Source organism: Candoia aspera, chromosome 7, assembly GCF_035149785.1.
Source record: "Candoia aspera isolate rCanAsp1 chromosome 7, rCanAsp1.hap2, whole genome shotgun sequence".
Classification (NCBI taxonomy): Eukaryota; Metazoa; Chordata; class Lepidosauria; order Squamata; family Boidae; genus Candoia; species Candoia aspera.
Genome location: NC_086159.1, coordinates 41,344,697 through 41,363,801, shown reverse-complemented (window position 1 = coordinate 41,363,801; position 19,105 = coordinate 41,344,697). Strand labels below are relative to the sequence as shown.

Sequence of the window (19,105 nt, the reverse complement as noted above, 5' to 3'; positions counted from 1 at the left end):
AGGGTGACAGGAGCCTGAACAGACTTCACTACACAGGGATATTTAAGGTAGCTAGTGGAGCAACCAAACAAAGTGGTAGGAAGAAGCAGCAGTAGATTATTTTGAGACTAAGGAGCTCTCCAATGATACACATGGGTATAACTAAATAAGCCCTTTACAACGTTGATTCAGGAAAAGTACAGGCACCGAGAAAATGTGGTAGTTACTGAATATACACCTCCGAAATTATTTTTTAAAAAAGAACCCTAGCAACTTCCTCCTCAAACTGAATGTCACTGCATTGAATCAGGAAAATCCTCCCTGCTCAATAGCAATGAAGAAAATATAAGGCTACTGTGAATGTTTTTAATACACCCTGATTAAAATTTGATACTGATCAAATTGCATGTCCTGGGCAATAGAGCAGTGCCATTAAATTTCCCTCCTTGTTTCCTCTCCAAAGTCTGCCAGGTCTTTTTCTTCCAAAAAAAAAAACAGTGTTTCTTCCAGCTGAATACCAAACTACAGATTTTCAGCAACACCTTGAGCAGAACTAGTTATTACAAGAAGCTGCAGCTGCTGTTGCTGTGTGGGCCTGTGTGGGCCTTGTAGCTACTTAATGGATTTGCAATGTGACACATAATGCTAGGAATTAGAACACAGCAAAAGAGCTGTGCTGGAGCAGAACTAGTCCAATATCCTAATTGTGACAATGGCAAGCAGGATGCTTCTAGAAACTCAAAACAGGGTACAAAAGCACAAATAGGGAATTGCAGTGCCTTTTCTCTCACTTAACACCTCAGTCATACAACACACTGTGATGTGCGTATTTAGCAAGTGTAGGGTTGATCCACACAATCATTTTGCCACAGCACAATTTCTCACAGGCAGGAATGCAAATGTTATTATTTACCTGCTCCCAGCAAACTAACTTCTGCCCATCTTTTCCTGCTGTATGTCAAAACTAGCGCTTTCTGACTGTTGCTGGCAAGAACAGTGTGGCCCAGTTTACCTGCTTTGCTTCATTTCATTACAAGCAAACGCCTCCATTCCAATTGGCTACTGTACACTGGGGCATGAATGCCCATCCTTCTGGTCAGTGGTCACTGCCCTCCAGGGCTATTTGTTTTCAACAAGTTCACCAGTGGATCCTGGGCTTTCTTTAAAAAAAAGTACAATAATGAAACAGTGAAATGGCTGACCCTGACCTTTTTTTAAAACTAAAAGCAAAAAGAAGTGAACTTGACAACACTTCTTTTCCTTTCTAGACCATTTGACAGCCAAAATGCTAAAACTGTGTTTTTTTTCCTTTCTTACTGGTCCACTAGTAGATGCACCAGATAGGAAAGTATCAAGGTTGGTGGGGACATCAATTTAGGGGGCTCACACAAAAGGTATATAAATCTGCTAATGTACCAGTTAGTCAGGTTAAACATCAAAGATTAATAATATTCTAGCATCATCTGCAAAAATATATAATCGTTTCCATTGCATCTTCTCTATAGAGTAGTGCAACCACCAACTATGTGGACAGTTTTTCTACATCCACCATCTTTTCCACTCATTCTCTTCTCCTTCTCTTTCTTTCCCATTTACTCGACTGGCCCCTAAATCACAGGAGTACTTAAACAGACTTTATAATTTATCCCTAGAATAGCTACACTCTCTTTTTCCAACAAGTTTGGATAAATAAATCTATATCTCTGAAAATATGCAGTAATCCCTTTTTTCACCAGTGCACAGCAACTTTAAAACAAATAGTTTTCTATATCTGGAATTATAGATGGGGGAACTGCTTCTCAGATTAGAAAGAGCCCCCAAGGCAATTTACAAATCCCAATTTAAAACTTTGTTTTGCTAATCTCCTACTTATTACTGCTCATTGCTGTGTCAGGTCATTCCTTTATTAAAACAATGTTGTTTTTCACCCAGTTTGCCTTGTACTTTCTTCCTACTAGTTCCTGTATAGTTGCCAGAACATCACACTGTTTACTGTACTTCCACTGAGGAATTCTACCAATAGTTGTAAGTGAAATTTTTGATCTCTCCAGTTATCTGTTATCAGACCCTTACCAATAGCTTCCAAACCATTTCAGTATTACTTCCAGGAAAACTACATGGACACATTTAGGGAGATTACTTAGTTATCATTTCCATCCTTTATTCCTGAAGTGAGGAGCCTATGTCCTTCTAGATCAGCTGTTTTCTACCTTTTGACCATGGAGGAACCCTTGAAATATTTTTCAGGCCTTGGGGAACCCCTACACATTCAGGCTCAAATATAGGCCAGAAGTTACAAAATTATTATATTCGTTTCATGAGTAGGCCTGCATATATGCATTAACAGTGTTCTTAAACTAAAGATAAAGAATAAAAGTTATCTCTTTAGTTGCCTGAATTGGAAATATTTTTTTTAAAATAAAGTGTGATCTCCCAGGGAACCCCTAATGACCTCCTGCAGAACCTTAGGGTTCCATGAAGCCCTGGTTGAGAAACCCTGTTCCAGATGCTGCTGTACTATAATCCCTATTATCTCTGGCCCAGCTGGTTGTGGATGCTAGTTGTTATAATTCAGCAACAATTGGAGGGTGACAGGTCTTTACTTCAGCTTTAATAATATTTATTTCTCTCTTCTTTGGTAAAGGCCTCTATTTAGTGCCAAATCCTATACTCCGTTCCATCTTGATGCTGATTCATATAGTTTATTTATTTATTTGCAATATCTGCATGGGGGTCGCTGTGGCTCAGTAGTTAAGACGCTGAGTCAGAGGACCATTAAGGTCGGCAGCTCGGCAGTTTGAAACCTGAGAGCGCGAGCCGTATGATGGAGTTAGCTCCCGTCAACTTGTCCCAGCTCCTGCTAACCTAGCAGTTCGAAAGTATGGAAATGCAAGTATATAAATACGTACCACTTCTGCGGGAAAATAACAGGGACATGAAAGGAGCCCCCTCGGGCGTCCTCCAGGCAATGGTGATGTCACCGGCAAATCCTTTCAATACAGAAGCACCTTGGTAGGTGCTTCTGACCCAGAAAAATATATATATATATCTGCATGTCATCCATTCCTGAAAACTCTGAGTGGCTAACAATAAAAACATCATTAAAAGCCCTCAGAAACCCCCACCCACCCAAAAGAATAATTAAAAATCTGTACAACATTGTAAGGGACAAAGAAAAACATAGGAAGTCTCTATCAATGAATCCCAACTTTCTTAACATGCTTTTCTCTTAGGCTAGATGGAAAAGCAAGGTATTCTCTGTTGTTCTGAAACCCAAGAGGGACCTGAGAGAAAGAGTTCCAAAGCATAGGGGCAGCAATTGAAAATGTGCACTTCCTAGGTCCTGTCTGGATGGAATTGACCCTGTTTGACCTGGTTGGATGGGCAAATGAGAGCAGGAAAAACAGATAACCAGAAGTAGAGCCACATAGGTCCTCAGAGATAACAACCAGTGCCTTGAATTGCACTCAGAAGTCAACTGGCAACCAGTGCAGTTTCTGAACCAGTGGGATCACCTGAGTCTAACAGGAAACACTCATCACTGTCTGGGCTACCACTTTGTACCAGCTGTAGCTTCATAATGCTTTTCCAGGGCAGCCCCATATAGAGCATGTTACAGTACTCCAGACAGGAGGTTTTGCTGCATCATCAAGGCTACCTGCTTTAGAATTCTTATTTAGTCTTCAGTAACACCTCTACTTCATTGTTTATAGGGCCTCTCTTGACCTAAGAGTGTTATCAGAGCTCTGTCCCTACTCTTAGGTGACTCTATGACTGAACCTAAGTAGACAAAAAGCTTGGTTTAGTGGTTAAGACATCAGGCGAGAAACTGGGAGACCATGAGTTCTACTCCTGCCTTAGGTATGAAGCCAACTGGGTGACCTTGGGCCAGTCACTCTCTCTCAGCCCTAGGAAGCAGGCAATGGCAAACCACTTTCAAAATCTTGCCAAGAAAACTGTAGGGACTTGTCCAGGCAGTCGCCAGTAGTCAAAGCTGACTCAAAGGGACCAAAAAAAAAAAGACTGAACCTAAAGTATTATCTCAAAGCACCAGCTAACATTCAGGGGTTCAACATGCCAGTATAAAGCAATCACTTGGAAAGAGCTCTATAATTTCTCTCATAGCAACTACCAAAGCCACTACTAACTCTCTCAAGGTCTGAGCAGTCCTGTTAACAGCTGCACTTCCACAACAACAATGGCCGGACAAGAACGCAACACTCATTGTGAGACCAAAATACAGGCTAGCAAGATCTTCTACATCAGGAATAGGCAGTCTTCTTGCCCTTGAGCCACTAACAGCATCAGACTATTTTCAAATGCTCTTTAAATGTTTGTTTCTGTAAGTATTTTAGCACAGAATATGCACTTTTCATAATTGAAAGAACTATATAAGAAGATAAACTACATTCCAATTTGCAATTAGGGTGGAAGGTACAAATTAGGCTGGCTTCATTTCAAATTCAAATAAAACCCACAACTGTAAGTACAACACCATCCTAGTGCAGAATTTTGATCCTAAAAGGTAGAGGTCAATATGGTGGGATACACATGACAGGTGATCAGTGAACAGAGCTAAAGTAGGGCTATCCACCTAGTACCATCCAGATGCTGGTTGCTTTCCTACTGAGCTTCTGAGGAGCTACTGAGATTACATACATAAGAGACTTGAATCTTGCAGTGCTATATGAACATGAAATTATATTATTTCCTACATACAATATACTGTAGTCCCTTCTTGCTGCTGCTGCTTGTTTTAAATAAATACATAAAATATTTGAAGAGAGAAGACAGAAAACCTTGTGCACACTCATTAAAGATAACAGAACTTAGAGCTATGCTGTATCTATCTTCCAGCCTTTACCCAAAATGTTCCATCCTGTATACTTTCCTTCATTAGGCATCCAACAGTATCTCGCTGAAAGGACAAGGCAATTTTCTCTAGCTTTCTTCACAGTCCTCTTAATTTATTTTTCCTTTAAACTATAAGTGAAAGGCTGCTTTTACTTTTCAAAATGTAGGATCAAATTAATAGAAACTTTTTTTTACTCTCAAGAGGAAAATGCTATCAAATATCACCTTCAAATTTACCAGAAACACTTGTCTTATTATTTTGTTATGGCTTTTTAAGGCTGCTGAATAGAGCACAAGGAAGACTCTAATCTGCACATGCCAAGAAATCGGCTTCTGTTTTAAGCAAGGTGAAATTGAATGACAAAGGCTATAAAGAGGAAGGATGAGACTATTTTACAATGCTACAACATACAACATCACATTTTCAAATCATTCTTTCTCTGCAAATATAGGGTCAAAAAATTTATGTACGCTTTACAAGTATCAAAAGGTTCAAAAGGAATTTTGTTGAAATACCTCTGCTTCCAAGTATTATTATATCACTATTTTAATTATGCCTTACCAAACTTGGTGCCCTCTGGCACAGAGAGGGGAAAGTGGGGGAGTGATTGAAACTGACAAATATAGGTAGACTGGCAAACAAGCAGCAAAAATCCAGTTTAACATCCCTAATTATTTTCTGGACACTGAAATAAATAAAAGCAAGGCTGCTGCATCTAAAGGTAACAGAATACTGTTAATGGAATAATTTGAAATGCCCCCCACCTTCTCGTCCAAATAAAATAGTGATGCTCCACTCTACTGCATCTCCCCTGCTAGAAACCTTGAAAGAAGGTATTGGGAGAGTGACAGGCATGAAAGGACCTCAGAAAACGAAGTATCACTGGGCAAATGCTGGGAGAGGGATGGCTGCCTCAGAGGCTGGCTACTGACCAGAGCAGGGGGTGTACCCAAATCTCCAACACTCCCCAGACACACCAATGATCACACTCACAACTGATCAGGGGGACTTGCCACCAAGAAAATGAGTGACAAAGCATTGCGACTTTAGACTCCTTGAAGCTGACATGGATTAGTGTTGGTTTAGGGAGTAAAATACCATTTTAAAACTGTTAATGATGAATTAAAGCTGTTTCTGATACATATTATCTGGGGATAATATCAGGAGAACACTGTGGAGCCAAGAAAAAGATTGGCACTGCCAAGGCATGACTGTGGTAAAGTACACATGAGAAGAGGGCCATCACATCTAGGGCCAGTCCTACAAAATGAAACCATTGTCTCAGGCCATTGCTTCTGGGAGGCGGCTGCAAGTTGGTGAAGAAGAGAGTTGTGTATCATGCCTTCCCTGCAGCTTTTTCATGTGGTCATAGTACTGCTGTTCCATTTTCAGTAATAAACACAGATTCAGGTATCAGTCCAGTTAGGTTATACATGGTATGGAACCTGAGCCATCATCTTGTTGATTGTAAAATACAGATCAGACTGCTCACATACACTGAAGCTTGTAAATCATGACAGAATGGCTCTGGCTACTTCTGGTATTTCCATGATAATTGTGCTGATAACGTTCCCCTTCTGTTGCCAGTCAAACATTATACATTTGCTTTACCTTCCTGTACACTGCAAATCCATAATTATTTATTGGATGGATTTATATACCATCTTCCTCCTTCGAGGTGTACTTAAGTGATTAGCAAAACTAAAAGTGGGAAAGAAAGATCTTTCTGGAACTTCTGTTGTACAACTCAATGAAACCTGATAGAGTAATACTGAAATGTCTTAGTAAGTAAAAAAAAAAGGGGGGGGGAATGAAGTTCGGTTTTTAAGTGAATCCAATAACCCCTGAAGTGGGGAAGAATCCAAGTTGCAGGTTAATCTCATCCATCAGGCCATAACAATTCATTTAAAAGATAAAGTTGTTTTCATGTAGGCGAAGAGGTAAAATTGCATGGTTTTTCTTCTTACTAAAGCGAGTAAGAGTATTCAGCTGGGTGGTGTAGAACATAGTAGCTTCACAACATACATTGGCATCTCTCTTTGAATCATTAAAGCAGCCTCATCTTTTGCAAACAGGATTAGATATTTATGATATTCTGCATCAAATTGTTAAGGAATCTGTGTGTATAAGATTAAAGGAAGAGGAAATAATGTTTATAAGTTAAGATTACAGAGAATGAATATACATACCTGGGGCAGTGCAGAATTGAGTTGTCGTTGGAGAGAATCTCTATCATAGATTACATCTTGAAGTCGTTGCTGTGCCAGAGATAAACTTTCTTGTGTCTCTCGAAGAGTATCTAGAAGACGATCTCTTTCATCTAGCATATTCACCATTAGCTGTTCAAAATGAGAATCTGAGTCCGATCCACTGCTCTGGGACCCCCTTTGACTCATTGGGGTGTCCTCGTTTATCGTAGGCATCACTTCGCACATCATTTCTTAAAATAAAGAGAGGGAGGAGAGAAGAAACCTTTCAGTACAGAGGCATCCAAAAGTTTTTATTTATTTTACACACAGAGAGAAAGAGAGAGAGAGAGAGAGAAACTGGAAATTGCTCCCGTGTTATTCAGTTACTCTGTATTGTAATTTTTTGTTTTTGACCATGAGGCCAAAAGCTGCATCATTTATCATAATGCCACAATTTCTCTACGTGTATCTCTTTCAGGGAAGTTCTATGGTTAAGTCTTGACTGGCACAGAATACAATGTATTCTGAAAACATGGCAGAGTTCGTTTGTTTTTTAATTAAGGTTTTTTTTTACCTGAGCTTAATTGCTCCCCTCAATACTTTGTACAGACAGTCCTCTACTTATGAACTTTCGAGTTACGAACTTTCACCAACATGAACAAACCTGTCTGCAACTCCAACCTAGAAGGTACCAGAAGGCAGGAGAAGATGGGGAAAGGGTTAGTTTATGGCGCACCGCATACGTACACTTGGTTGGACTTACAAACAAATTGCACTTACAAACAGCCTCTTGGAACATAACCTGTTTGTAAGTAAAGGATTGCCTATATATCATTTGTGCTAGTGCCTACAGCTACCATTAACAAATATGCTTAGGACTTCTATGTGGAAGAATCCATTGTCAACCTTGAGCTGAAGAAAATCAAGCTTCCCTTCACAGCAGTTTGTCTAGGGTAGACAATAACCCTCCAGTTAGGTGACGTTTTCCAGGAAAGCTGATTGCCTTCCACGTACTTTCTTCCTGAGAATGGGCTAAAGGGCAAGCCAGAAACATTTCCACCAAACTGATTTGTTTAAAGACTGTTACAGTCTGCCCTGGGGGTTATTTTTGAAAAAGCAATTAACATCAGCATTATCAACACATCACTTTTAGATATCTGATGCGGTGCAATAAAAGGTAATTTCACAAATCTAATATATAGTTAGATACTTCTTAATAAACATTTATGGTTAATATCTTAGATATTCTATATGTTATGCAGATTAATCAAATATATGAAAATAAACAATTACTATATTTTATCATTATAAAATAGCAGTCATTATTAAAGTGGTTAAAATATATGTAAATATGAATTAAACTTACAAAACCTAAATCAATTATATGATCAACAAGAAGCAAAATAAAGAGCCACATCAAAAACAACTGGAATTGGGCATTGCAGACATAGTTTTTGGTTTGAAATATTGTTCACCCCTTGCTGATCCTCTGTAGCATGAAAAGACATGTTCTGGGTCATACGTGGTACTAAATCAAAATGTAGTTAATTTATTTTTGTTTTAATATGATGCGTAAGCTCACTGATTATGATTTCATTTTATATGTGAACTAGATTATTATATACTGTATAACAAACCATGATTAAATCATGGCTTAGCATTTGTGAATGAAGCCACTGAAAAGATAGGTATATTTTTTTAAGCTTTCATCCAAGATATCTTGAAAGGGCTTTGTTTTTAGAATCCCACTCAATTTGTGACTAAGAGACCTTAAACATTTGTAAGAATCTGAAGGCCAAGCAACTTATAACAAGAGGCCTTGCACTGCATTCCAGCTGCACTGATTCACAAGACCTGTTTAGGGTCAGTACATAATCTGTGGAACTTCTGTCAATCTGAACACCAGTAGAAGTAGCTTCTCCTATTACTAGAATTATCTTTCAAATCACGATCATTTTATCCTGCTACAAGCAACTGACGTTGCTGTTCTAGCCTATGTTATACGCCAGGGTGAACAACTTTCCCAAGACCTTGATTCAACCTCACCTTCAGAGTACCTTCCCATTTGCTTTACTTCTTAAACATTTGTCTTCACTGATGACTTGATGAGCTGAGCATGTGTAACTTTTCTGAAATATCCTTCAATTTTTAGGGAGAAGGAAAACTACTGAGTCAGGTCACTGGTGAATTTAGTTCAGATCAAGGATCAGATCCTGTTCAGTTCAGACTCTCAAACTCAAAAGCCTACACCAACCTATCAGACTAGCTTAACCAGCCTGCAGAGTCTCAATAAAGCCCTGCCCTTTTCTTCAAAGTCATTCACTTTTGCTTGCACTTCATCCTTTCCTATTGAACAGAGAGACCAGGCAGGGGCAAAATCAGCATTAGCCAATCCTGCTCATACCTATGCAGAAAGGATGGCCAGATTGATTCTGCATTACTTATGACTCATAGATCCTTTTTAAAGGAAAAGGACAGAACCAGAACCCCTAGATGGAAGGGAAGAAAGATGTAAAGCTTGCTAAATGGTTTGTTAGATTATATCCTACCTTTCCTCCAACTGTTCAGGGCAGTGAATATAATTCTCCCCCTTCCACTTTTTCCCCAAAACAAGCCTATGAGATAGTTTGAACTGAGAAAAAGTGACTGGGCCAATAGCACTCAGTGTGCTTCCAGGGCTGACCCTGGACCTGAATCTAGGTCTCCCCAATCCTACTTTCTAGTACACTACACTGGCTCAATTACTCTCTTCCCTTGTTGCAAACAGAATATGAATGGCATCAAGGGCAGACATTTTGCCCATGGAATGGGGATTTCCTCTTTGAAAAAAGCACTTAATCCATAAATAATCTGGCCTGCCAATATAGGTGGGGGTCTGAATTTGACATTCTAATTGAATAGGGCATTTTGGCCTTGCCCACTCTCATCTCATGCAATGGAAAGTTCAAACTATTCCTATAGTGATTCTAGAAATCTGCTACAATTCTTACCCACAACTGTCTCAGAAATTTCAAGAGGGTAAGAGCATGTTGCTGGATCTTTAGCTGGAATGGTCCACCAGAGACAACTTTGTGATGTTAACTGTTCCAATGTGTGTTTTGATTAGGAGAAAACATACACATTATTAAACAAGGGAAAATAATTTTGGAATTGCAGGCATGCCTATACTATACTACTGAGTTGTAGCCCAGGGGTTCTCAAACTGTGGACCACGAGCCTTCATGCATTGCAAACAACTGGGGGAGGTAGACAAAAATTGTGAGGCTTATATACCCAAAGCAGAATTACTGTCAGAATCTGCTCCTAATCTGCCTGGACAAACTGGCAGCTGGCTCCCCCAAACAAAACCTAGAAAAATTCTCATAGGGCTTCAGCTTCATGGACAGAGAATCTATTAAGGGCTGAATCTGGCAAGGTAGAAGCCAACAGTTGCCACGCTAGAGAGAACCATAACACAGATATGTCATAACATAGACAGGCCATCAGACAAACTGTCAGTTAACTTAGAAAGGCAATAGGATAAAGCCCAGAATTTAAACTCTGGAACACAGAAATATATAAAATTGCTCTTACTTCTTAGCATTTCAGAGAACAAACCATAAGTGTCTATAGGGTTACAGTTTTGCCTGGAATACAGAGTGTAATCTAATGAAGTTGTGTCTGAGGATAAACCTTTATCTGAATTAGGGGTTAAACGCCTGAGACTTGAGATTTACTGCCAAGCTCTGCTGTGAAGCTTGACAAGATTGGTATCAGAGCTCATTCCTGGGCCACCTGCGTAAACTACTAGCCAGCTTGTCCAATAGCCCGGTACAAGTTCTGAAAGGGCTCTGGCTTCGGTATGCAGGGCCAATGGCTTGCACACATGAAACTGTAGCACCATCAAAACTTATTTCTACTTTGGGCTTGCCTAGGCAAACAAGCAGAAAAGTCCACAGTGAGTTTTGACAGACAGCTATACAGTCTACCCATTAGTCCCAACTATCAACCAATCAAAGCCATATTATGATTGGGTAATGGTTTCCTAACTGCAGGTGACTTCCAGTATGACATCTAGTATCCTGATAATCTTTGGAATTTCTGCAGAACTGAAGTTTAGTATTAGTGAAGTTAGTGAAGTTATTACTCTAAGGAAAAACAATAACTTGTATGAAATGTTTATTAGCATGTTGATTTTAAAAAAAATGCAATTATATTTCTTTGTGTCTGTGTATCATCAGCCACTTTAAGCATAATTTTGTGGCAGAAGCAGCTAATAACTTTAATATACATTTAACATACATTCTTCTTCAATACAAACAGCAGACAATCTATTTAAGTTTCCACTTACACGTTGTGACAATTAATTTGTTTATAGACAAAAACAACAAGATGGGTGCAAGATCTGAATGAAAGTATTTTCATTCCTATTGTATAACTTCTCTGCACAGAGCTAGTGCTGAGTTTAAGAGAACCACATTCACTGCTCCATTGTCTATCTTTACCGTTATTCTGGGAGAAGAAGGAATAGCTGAACTACTAATTGCGTTGTTATTGAAGCCATTTCTATCTGTTCTCTGGTGTACTCATATATTGACAATATTATGGTTATCCTTGATAATTATGCAATGTCATTACCAAAGCCTTTTGAACTCATCCAGCAATATGGTTTATTCTCTGGTTATAACATTAACTGGAACAACTCTAATCTGTTGCCTTTGGGATCTGCTATATCTACAGATTGCTGCAAGAGATTAGTATTTACAATTAGTACAGACTCAGTATAATATTTGGATTAACATATTTCTCGAAATATATCACAGTATTGAATTAAATAAGTCTAAATGTATAAATGCAATTTCAATAGATGTAATTCAATGGTTAAACCTCCCATTAAGTTTTCTGGGCAAGACTAATGTTATCAAAATGAACATTAGATCAAGATTAATGTATATAAGAGGGATTCCAATGTTAATTCCTATTAAATATTTTACACAGATAAGTTAATGAGAATTTTTTAATGGCACACTAAAGCCCCTAGAAAATCTTTGGTCAAACTGAGGCTACCTTATGATGATGGCAGCTTTAACCCACGAGATTTTCAACTATATTACTGAGCTTTTATTTTAACATCTGTATTGCTTTTTGAATGAAACTTTGTATGATTATTCTCCTAGTTGGGCCCATTTGGAGATCAAGTGAGTAATACATTTGAAATATTGGCAAGTTTTAGGGTCCAAGTATACTACCCAGGATCTTCATTTTGGGTTAATAGGTGAGTGGTTATATTTTGATCCTGAATCACATGATAAATTCACATTGTGGAATAACCCAAATTTGAAAATAGTGGGGAAGGTGTTTTATTAGAATGCTTGGGCTAAACAAGGGATCAACTCTTTAAACCATTAGAAAGTTGATTTCTAATGGTTGTTTTAAAGATTTTGGGAAAATACACGTCGAGTATGACTTACTTAAAATATTTGCTTGTCAATATATACAACTGAAACATGTACTAATTAAGTAACATGGCCCAGATGCTTTAGCAGCCTGCAATTTTAGGTTCCTTAAGAGAGGCACCACTTGAACAGAAACCAACAATTTAATTAGAAAGAATCAGAAAGAAAATGAAAGTTCATATTAGTTATTTATCTGAATTTTGAAATGAAGTATTGGAATAGCCAGTTTTGGAGAATAAATGTGTCCAGCTGTTACAAAACATGAAATATACTTCTTAGGTTTAAAGATTAAATTAACTCATCAGAAAATATTAAGTGCTTATTGGAGCCCCTCAAAAGTGTTTAAAAAGGGATAGAGGTTAGATTTGTTATACTGGCATTGTAACAAATTTGAAGGTTCTTAAATCCATATGATTTAGCCTTATCCAGTTATAGTTTTGGTTTGGTTTCAAATTACTGTATATGTCAGTACCATTTGGGGACGAAATATTATAGTTAAGGCTCTCAATGTGATGTTGAACTATATTTCTAAAACATGGAATTTGTCACCTAATGAAGAGCTTTGCTCTATCAAGCAAAGAGAATAATTTTATATAAGTGGAAAGAAACTTACTCTCCTAATTTTAAGGAACAGATCCAGGATATGAGTTTATTATCAATTTTTGAAAAATCTCTATGTTCTAAAAATTAGAAGATGATGCAGTATGTTGCTATGTCTAGTTTTAACAATAAACGTAAGGTTTGACTTAACTTTATATTGTTCTGTATCGTTATATGGGTTTTTTCTCTTAATTACTTTTTTTCTTTTGTCACATTTAGTTTAATTCACTACAATATACCTACTCTTTTACTCATTGCATAATAATGTCATCTTTTTTCTTCTGTTGGTGATGTAGTTTTTTTTTTATTTCACTATTTAAAAATAAAGAATACCACAAAAATAAAAAAAACATCTGCCAACTCTGAAATTCCAAGAACTTGATTTTTTTTTTCCTTTAGTAAACTCATATTTTACTGTAACACTACATTATCCAGCTTTAACCTTGGTATGTTTTTTGCCTAAGGACAGAAACAAATTTAGCTTTACAGCTGGTACTTTCAAAAATAGGGAACTAACAACCATTTCTTTATTTTTTCATACCAGCAAGCTCTGCACCAAATAGAACCCAGTGAAGCAATAGAGTAAAGATGTGGCTTGGAAATATCTTCCTTCTTTCTCTCTTTCCTTCCTTCCTTCCTTCCTTCCTTCCTTCCTTCCTTCCTTCCTTTCCTTTTGCTTCCCATATCTTTTTCTGGTACTATCATTTGGCCCAATACAAAGTTTTCTGAAAACTCAAAAGCACATAGAGTATATTATTTTATTTTATGAGCTTGAGTTGGCTTAGTAAAGTTATTATCTTAATAGGTTTTTTTATTCCCCTTATGGTCTTAATGGCTACTTTTGCTTTTACAAATGGAAAGGTTGATGGTTAAGTTTATTTATTATTTGTTACTATACAGTACACGCATGCACACACACACACACACACCCCTTGCAAAGCATTTTCCCAGGGCATTTTACCCATTATTTTAAAGACATGTTTAAAAGTTAACTAAATCAGAAATGTAGAATTTCTCATAACAGTCATCTTTAAATCAAAAAGACAAAGGAATTTTGAAAATCCATTGACACCCTGGAAGTTTTTAAAAGTTACACTCTGTTATAACAATTAATTTTGCCATGTGATTCAGTGAGAAATAGCTTTTAATGAGGCATTCATGCCTTAACAATGATTGTATCTGAACACAGTAAAGAAATATTTTATAAAATATAATTTAATAGGTGTCAAGACAAAGGCACCCTTTTTGGGTGTACCTTCACTTTAAATTGTTTTACAATGAAGGGATCAACTTTTAGAAATATGGACAAGGAAAAGTGTATTTTTTTATCTAATAATACAACATTACTTCCTTTCTTCTATACAGTCAAGTTTCCATATTCACAAGAGTTATGTGAATATTTATATGAATATTCTGTGGAACATTTTCCATGAAATCTATACCCTCTCTCAAACATCTCCCAGATGTTTTCTATGTATGCCTAAAAATGTACACGTCTTAAAGTCAAGTTGGATTAGCCTAACGCAGACACACACAAAGGTCCTAAACCATCCTATTGGGATGACCCATACTGCAACACTGAAGATGTGCATGCCCCACCCTTACTCAGGGTGAATGCAGCAAGCAGCAGCCACATTTTTGTATGATAAATTTTGCAGCCACCACTGCAAAAACATTATTCATGAATAGAGATCCTGCAAATATAGAGACCTGACAGTAATATGATTCTCTCCTAGTAATAACCTCTTATTAAAAGCTGATCATTGGATATATAGTTTCATTTTTTGATGAGGTAACTGGTTAGTACATTCACATTTTTTTAATGAGATAACTGATTATTACACTCACATTAAAAATTATAAGCCCACAGGATGTGGATTTTAAAAAACAGCTTTGGCCAGAGCTAATGGAGCACAGAGTTCTGCAGTTCCTGGTATAAAATCTCTTCAATCCTACCACTTGTTTTTTAATATAGAAATGTTTAATACAAAAATTTGGTAAAGTATTTTATGTTCAAAACTTAAACTACAAAGTAAGTCATGAAATTAAGTCTAACATAAAATGAAAAAGACACAGTTTGAATATTTCCAGGACTACCGTGATGAACTAGCTATAAGAATTCAGGACTTTTCATATTAATTTGAGTATCTAATCCTACTTTAAAGAGATCTTGACTGAATGAAGATCTCATGGAAGTAATGCTTCATTCACAATGTTCAACTTTCAGAAGTTACAAGAGAGGTGTCAGTAGACTGGGAATAAATCAAAGATTTTTATGAAGGCGGTTCTTTTTTAAAAATAGGAAAACAAACTGTGAGAGAAAAGGAAAAAAAAACAGCTAAAGGATTCTTTCTCACAGGCATGTTAACATGCATCCCTCCCACACTTGAATTAGCAAAAAAGTATGCTTATATAAACTGTCCTGCCCCATGCCGGATGCTTAATGTGTCCAGCCACAATGCAATCTGGTAACACTCTCCTAAGAAAGTTAATGCCGACAGTTGGAAGAAAGTGATTGGTGGATCACCAAACTACTTTTCCTATCCCAGCCAGTGATACCTGCCTCAAGAAAAAAAAAAAAACCACCAATCACTTTCCATAACATGTGGTGGAGTGGGATTGGGGGACCCCAGTCATGTCTCTGACTGAAGGTGTAACCATCTTTCAGGTTGCCTATTTTATGATAGGCCACTACAGTATTCCACTCTCAATACTAAAAATATATCCCAGCTATAGATCAGTCTGGGGTGAAATGGGAGTGAGCTCAGAGACACATTGACAGAACTTCCTGACCATTAGGTGCCCCTCCTAAACCCCACTGACCTGTTAGCTGGGCTAGCATTTCTTTTCTCCTAACACAGGAATATTGATCTTTTGGAAGACTGGTATTTCCAGTCATTTTTTTTTTTTTAAATCCTGGCTGACAGATCAGTGAAGCATAGGAGGGATGTGGGATGACCAAGGAGGAAGCTCTGTTGATGTGAGTTCCATCCCAACCGGTCAGTTTTATTTTATTTTTAGTTTGACATGGGAATATTCAACTTTCCTAAGACCAGCATTTTCATGGGCATCAATAAATAAATCAATAAACCCAGCTGACAGCTCAATAAGGCATAGGAGGAAAGTTGAATGAAACTGGTGACAGTTGTTGTCCCTGTGAGCTCCATACTGATTGACAGGTCAGTTTATTCATTTTTGACACAGAAATTATTATTATAGAAGACCAGCATTCCAATGTGTTTCATATATATTACAGTACACACAAACATGCATATGTTACATCTTGGCTGACACTGGAGGAGGGTTTGGGGTGGAGTAGAAATGAACTCATAGAACATCAATAGAACTTCCTCCCACTTGGTCTTGAATGCCTCCTGCACCCTACTAATCTGTCAGATGTTGTTTTTGGTTTTTTACAAGAGGTTTTCTTTTTGGCAAAGGAGAAGTAGCATCGGTATCCCAGAAAAGGAAACCCCTGTTTAGCTGTAACCCTGAAGGAAAATCCTGCACTCTCTAACTTTTTTGTTACAGATACCATTTCTTGAATAAAATTCCCAACATAATGAAGCTGTGCTATTGTCCATGTAGTCCAGCCAGACTCTCCAGCAGGCAGTGAAACAACAGTACCTCTCCCAGCCCAGCCACACTGGATTTTTTTTTTTAAACTGGAAATGCCAAGGACTGAATGCAATACTTTCTATTAACAAACATATGCTCTATTCATCAAGGATACAATCACCCAATATTTGTTGTATCAAAATACAGTTTGATAAAATTATAAAAATATAACTTTATAAACAAACTCTAGTTTACTGTGAAAAATATTTTAGTCCAGAGTTTATGCAATAACATTAATTTGTATAGCAAACTCTTAAGTTCAGTGACTTGTTTTAGAATGGCAGAGATCTAAATAAACACAGAACTTGTGTTGTCCATGGTTATCCTAAGAAACCAAATGAACAATGTATGTTCTATGTTTTTTTTTAATTATTATTATTATATTCTGTTGCTCTTGTTTGTGGGGTATTGTCCTTTTGGTAAGCTGCCAAGAGTATCATTAGATTGCAGTAGGGTAGAAATCTAATAAATAAATAAATATTCCAAAGCAGTTTGATCCCAGTGACGATTTTTTTTTGTACTTTTAAATACACATGACCATGAATTGTATATTTTTATTCTAAATCAATTTTTATTCTATTTGAACTTAGAAGGAAAAAAACTTATCTAAGCTCTAGTACTCTTTATGTTTTGACTCCACCCATCAGATTCTCTTGAACTCTTGATTTTAGACACTCCAAGTCGAAGTCCCAAATCTGAAGGTTAACATTAGTTCAGCTCCTCCAAATTAATACCAATTTTCTCCACAGGTCTCTTGCATTGCTTCTCAATTTGCTCATCACCATTATTCTTTTTTTTATCGAATGGTAGGAAGTGGGAAGAACCCTTGGTGAGTGTAACCAAAAGCTCAACAAAGGAGTCCTAATTAAACAACAGTTCAAATACAGTTCACCTTTAAGGCTCCTAAATTTAGAAGAATATATATTATATATACAATATTTGTAGATCTACGTATGGTTACTACGAATAAAGTGGCTTTCCCTTTTATTTTCTATCAGATCTATAAAGTAGTTCGTATTCCTGGGAAAGAAAACTTAATTACACACTTTGGCAACATCATTGTCATCACCGCCCCCTTTATGGCCTGATCTGTGCCAGCTGTGACATCAGCTGTTAGAACCGTCCCATACCACCTCCTTATACTTCACTCCAGCCACCCCTCTTTTAAACCACTAGGTAGCTCTTTGGATGCTGCCTCTGAAGCCACCCGCTCATCTTCATAATGCCACCCTCACGAATCCTAGGTGCTGGTGGCTACACCTCACTTCACCCAGGAAGAGCAATTCCATCAGGAGAATCTGTGCCATTGTCTGACTTGCACTGCATGCGTATTCCTCCTCCTAGTTAACTCCTTCCCTTCCATGCTTTCAGCTCAGCTGTGAGATCACCTTTAAATCAAAAAAGGGGGAATGGTGTGGGGGGAAGCAGTTTCACTCTCTTCTCCAACCCGAATTAGGAGCAGCAGCAGCAGCAGCAGCTCTTGGTATAAAGAACCGAGTCTTGCTTCTGGCATTTTCTTCAGTATCCAGAAACCCAACCCATCATCCAAAGAAGAAAAGCCAGACTAAGTTGGTTTATCAGATATTACACATAGAATAACCCCGTTCTCACCCCCCGCCGAAAGAACCTTGACAAGATCCTTCTCCCGCAAAAGAACCCTCGCAACAGCGGAGACCTCCGCATTCGCCCGCCGGCTTCTGCAGCGGAGGGCCGTGCCGCCGGCGAGGCAGGCTGCAATACCTAATGCTCGTTCTTCCTCCCGGGTCTTCAGGAAATCGGTGCCAACGGCCGCTTCTGCCTCTCCCTCTTTGCCTCTGATGGGCGCTCATTCACCCACCGCTGGGCGCTGTTCAACTCGCCTCCCTCGCAAGGCTACTGCAGACGCCGCCACTCCCGCTCCGAGAAGACGCCGGAAGCCCACCCAGCCCCCTTCGGCCGGCAGCAGGAGCAGTTTGGCGGCACCTCAGCATTTTCTCCTGTCACTTCGTTGGCAGCAGCAAAGGGGAAACGTCCATGAGAAAAAAATGGCATATTACAATTTTTGCTTCGAGAAGCAGAGCTCGGTTGAGACCATTGTTGGGAGGACCAGAGGGGGGGAAGCGGCTCTTAAAGCTCCAGCAGCCCTTTTTCCTGCCTGGGCTGGAAACTCACCGGATTAAGAAGGGAGGGGCACCCAAGCAGCGGGGAAGGAGCAAGGGGGTTGCTTTCTTTGGAATACAACTTTACGGAACGGCTTTCTAAAGGAAATCCAAGCTGATCTTTAAAAATAATAATAATTCTAATACGAGCAGGTCTGAAAAATGGAATAAAGAGGTCTGATCAATGATTGTTTTAAAAGAAGATGAAGCCCGAAGAAGCTATTTTACACGTTCGTGCAGCACAACTTTATGCAGGCGTACTGAAAAATCAGCCTCATTTGGCTAGGCTCT

General features: G+C 38.3%; 1 protein-coding gene across 1 annotated transcript in view; it reads right to left on the bottom strand.

The window, feature by feature from the left end:
* Positions 1-18,678, bottom strand: part of LOC134501490 (liprin-alpha-2-like) — a 126,170-nt gene extending 107,492 nt beyond the window's left edge. The window contains exons 1-2 of the mRNA XM_063309333.1: positions 18,417-18,678; positions 7,024-7,274 (exon numbers count right to left, since the gene is read on the bottom strand). Of these exons, the coding sequence (XP_063165403.1) occupies positions 7,024-7,272 (249 nt within the window). The 5' untranslated portion in view covers positions 7,273-7,274; positions 18,417-18,678. The remainder of the gene's footprint in view (positions 1-7,023; positions 7,275-18,416) is intronic.
* Positions 18,679-19,105: the final 427 nt, after the last annotated feature.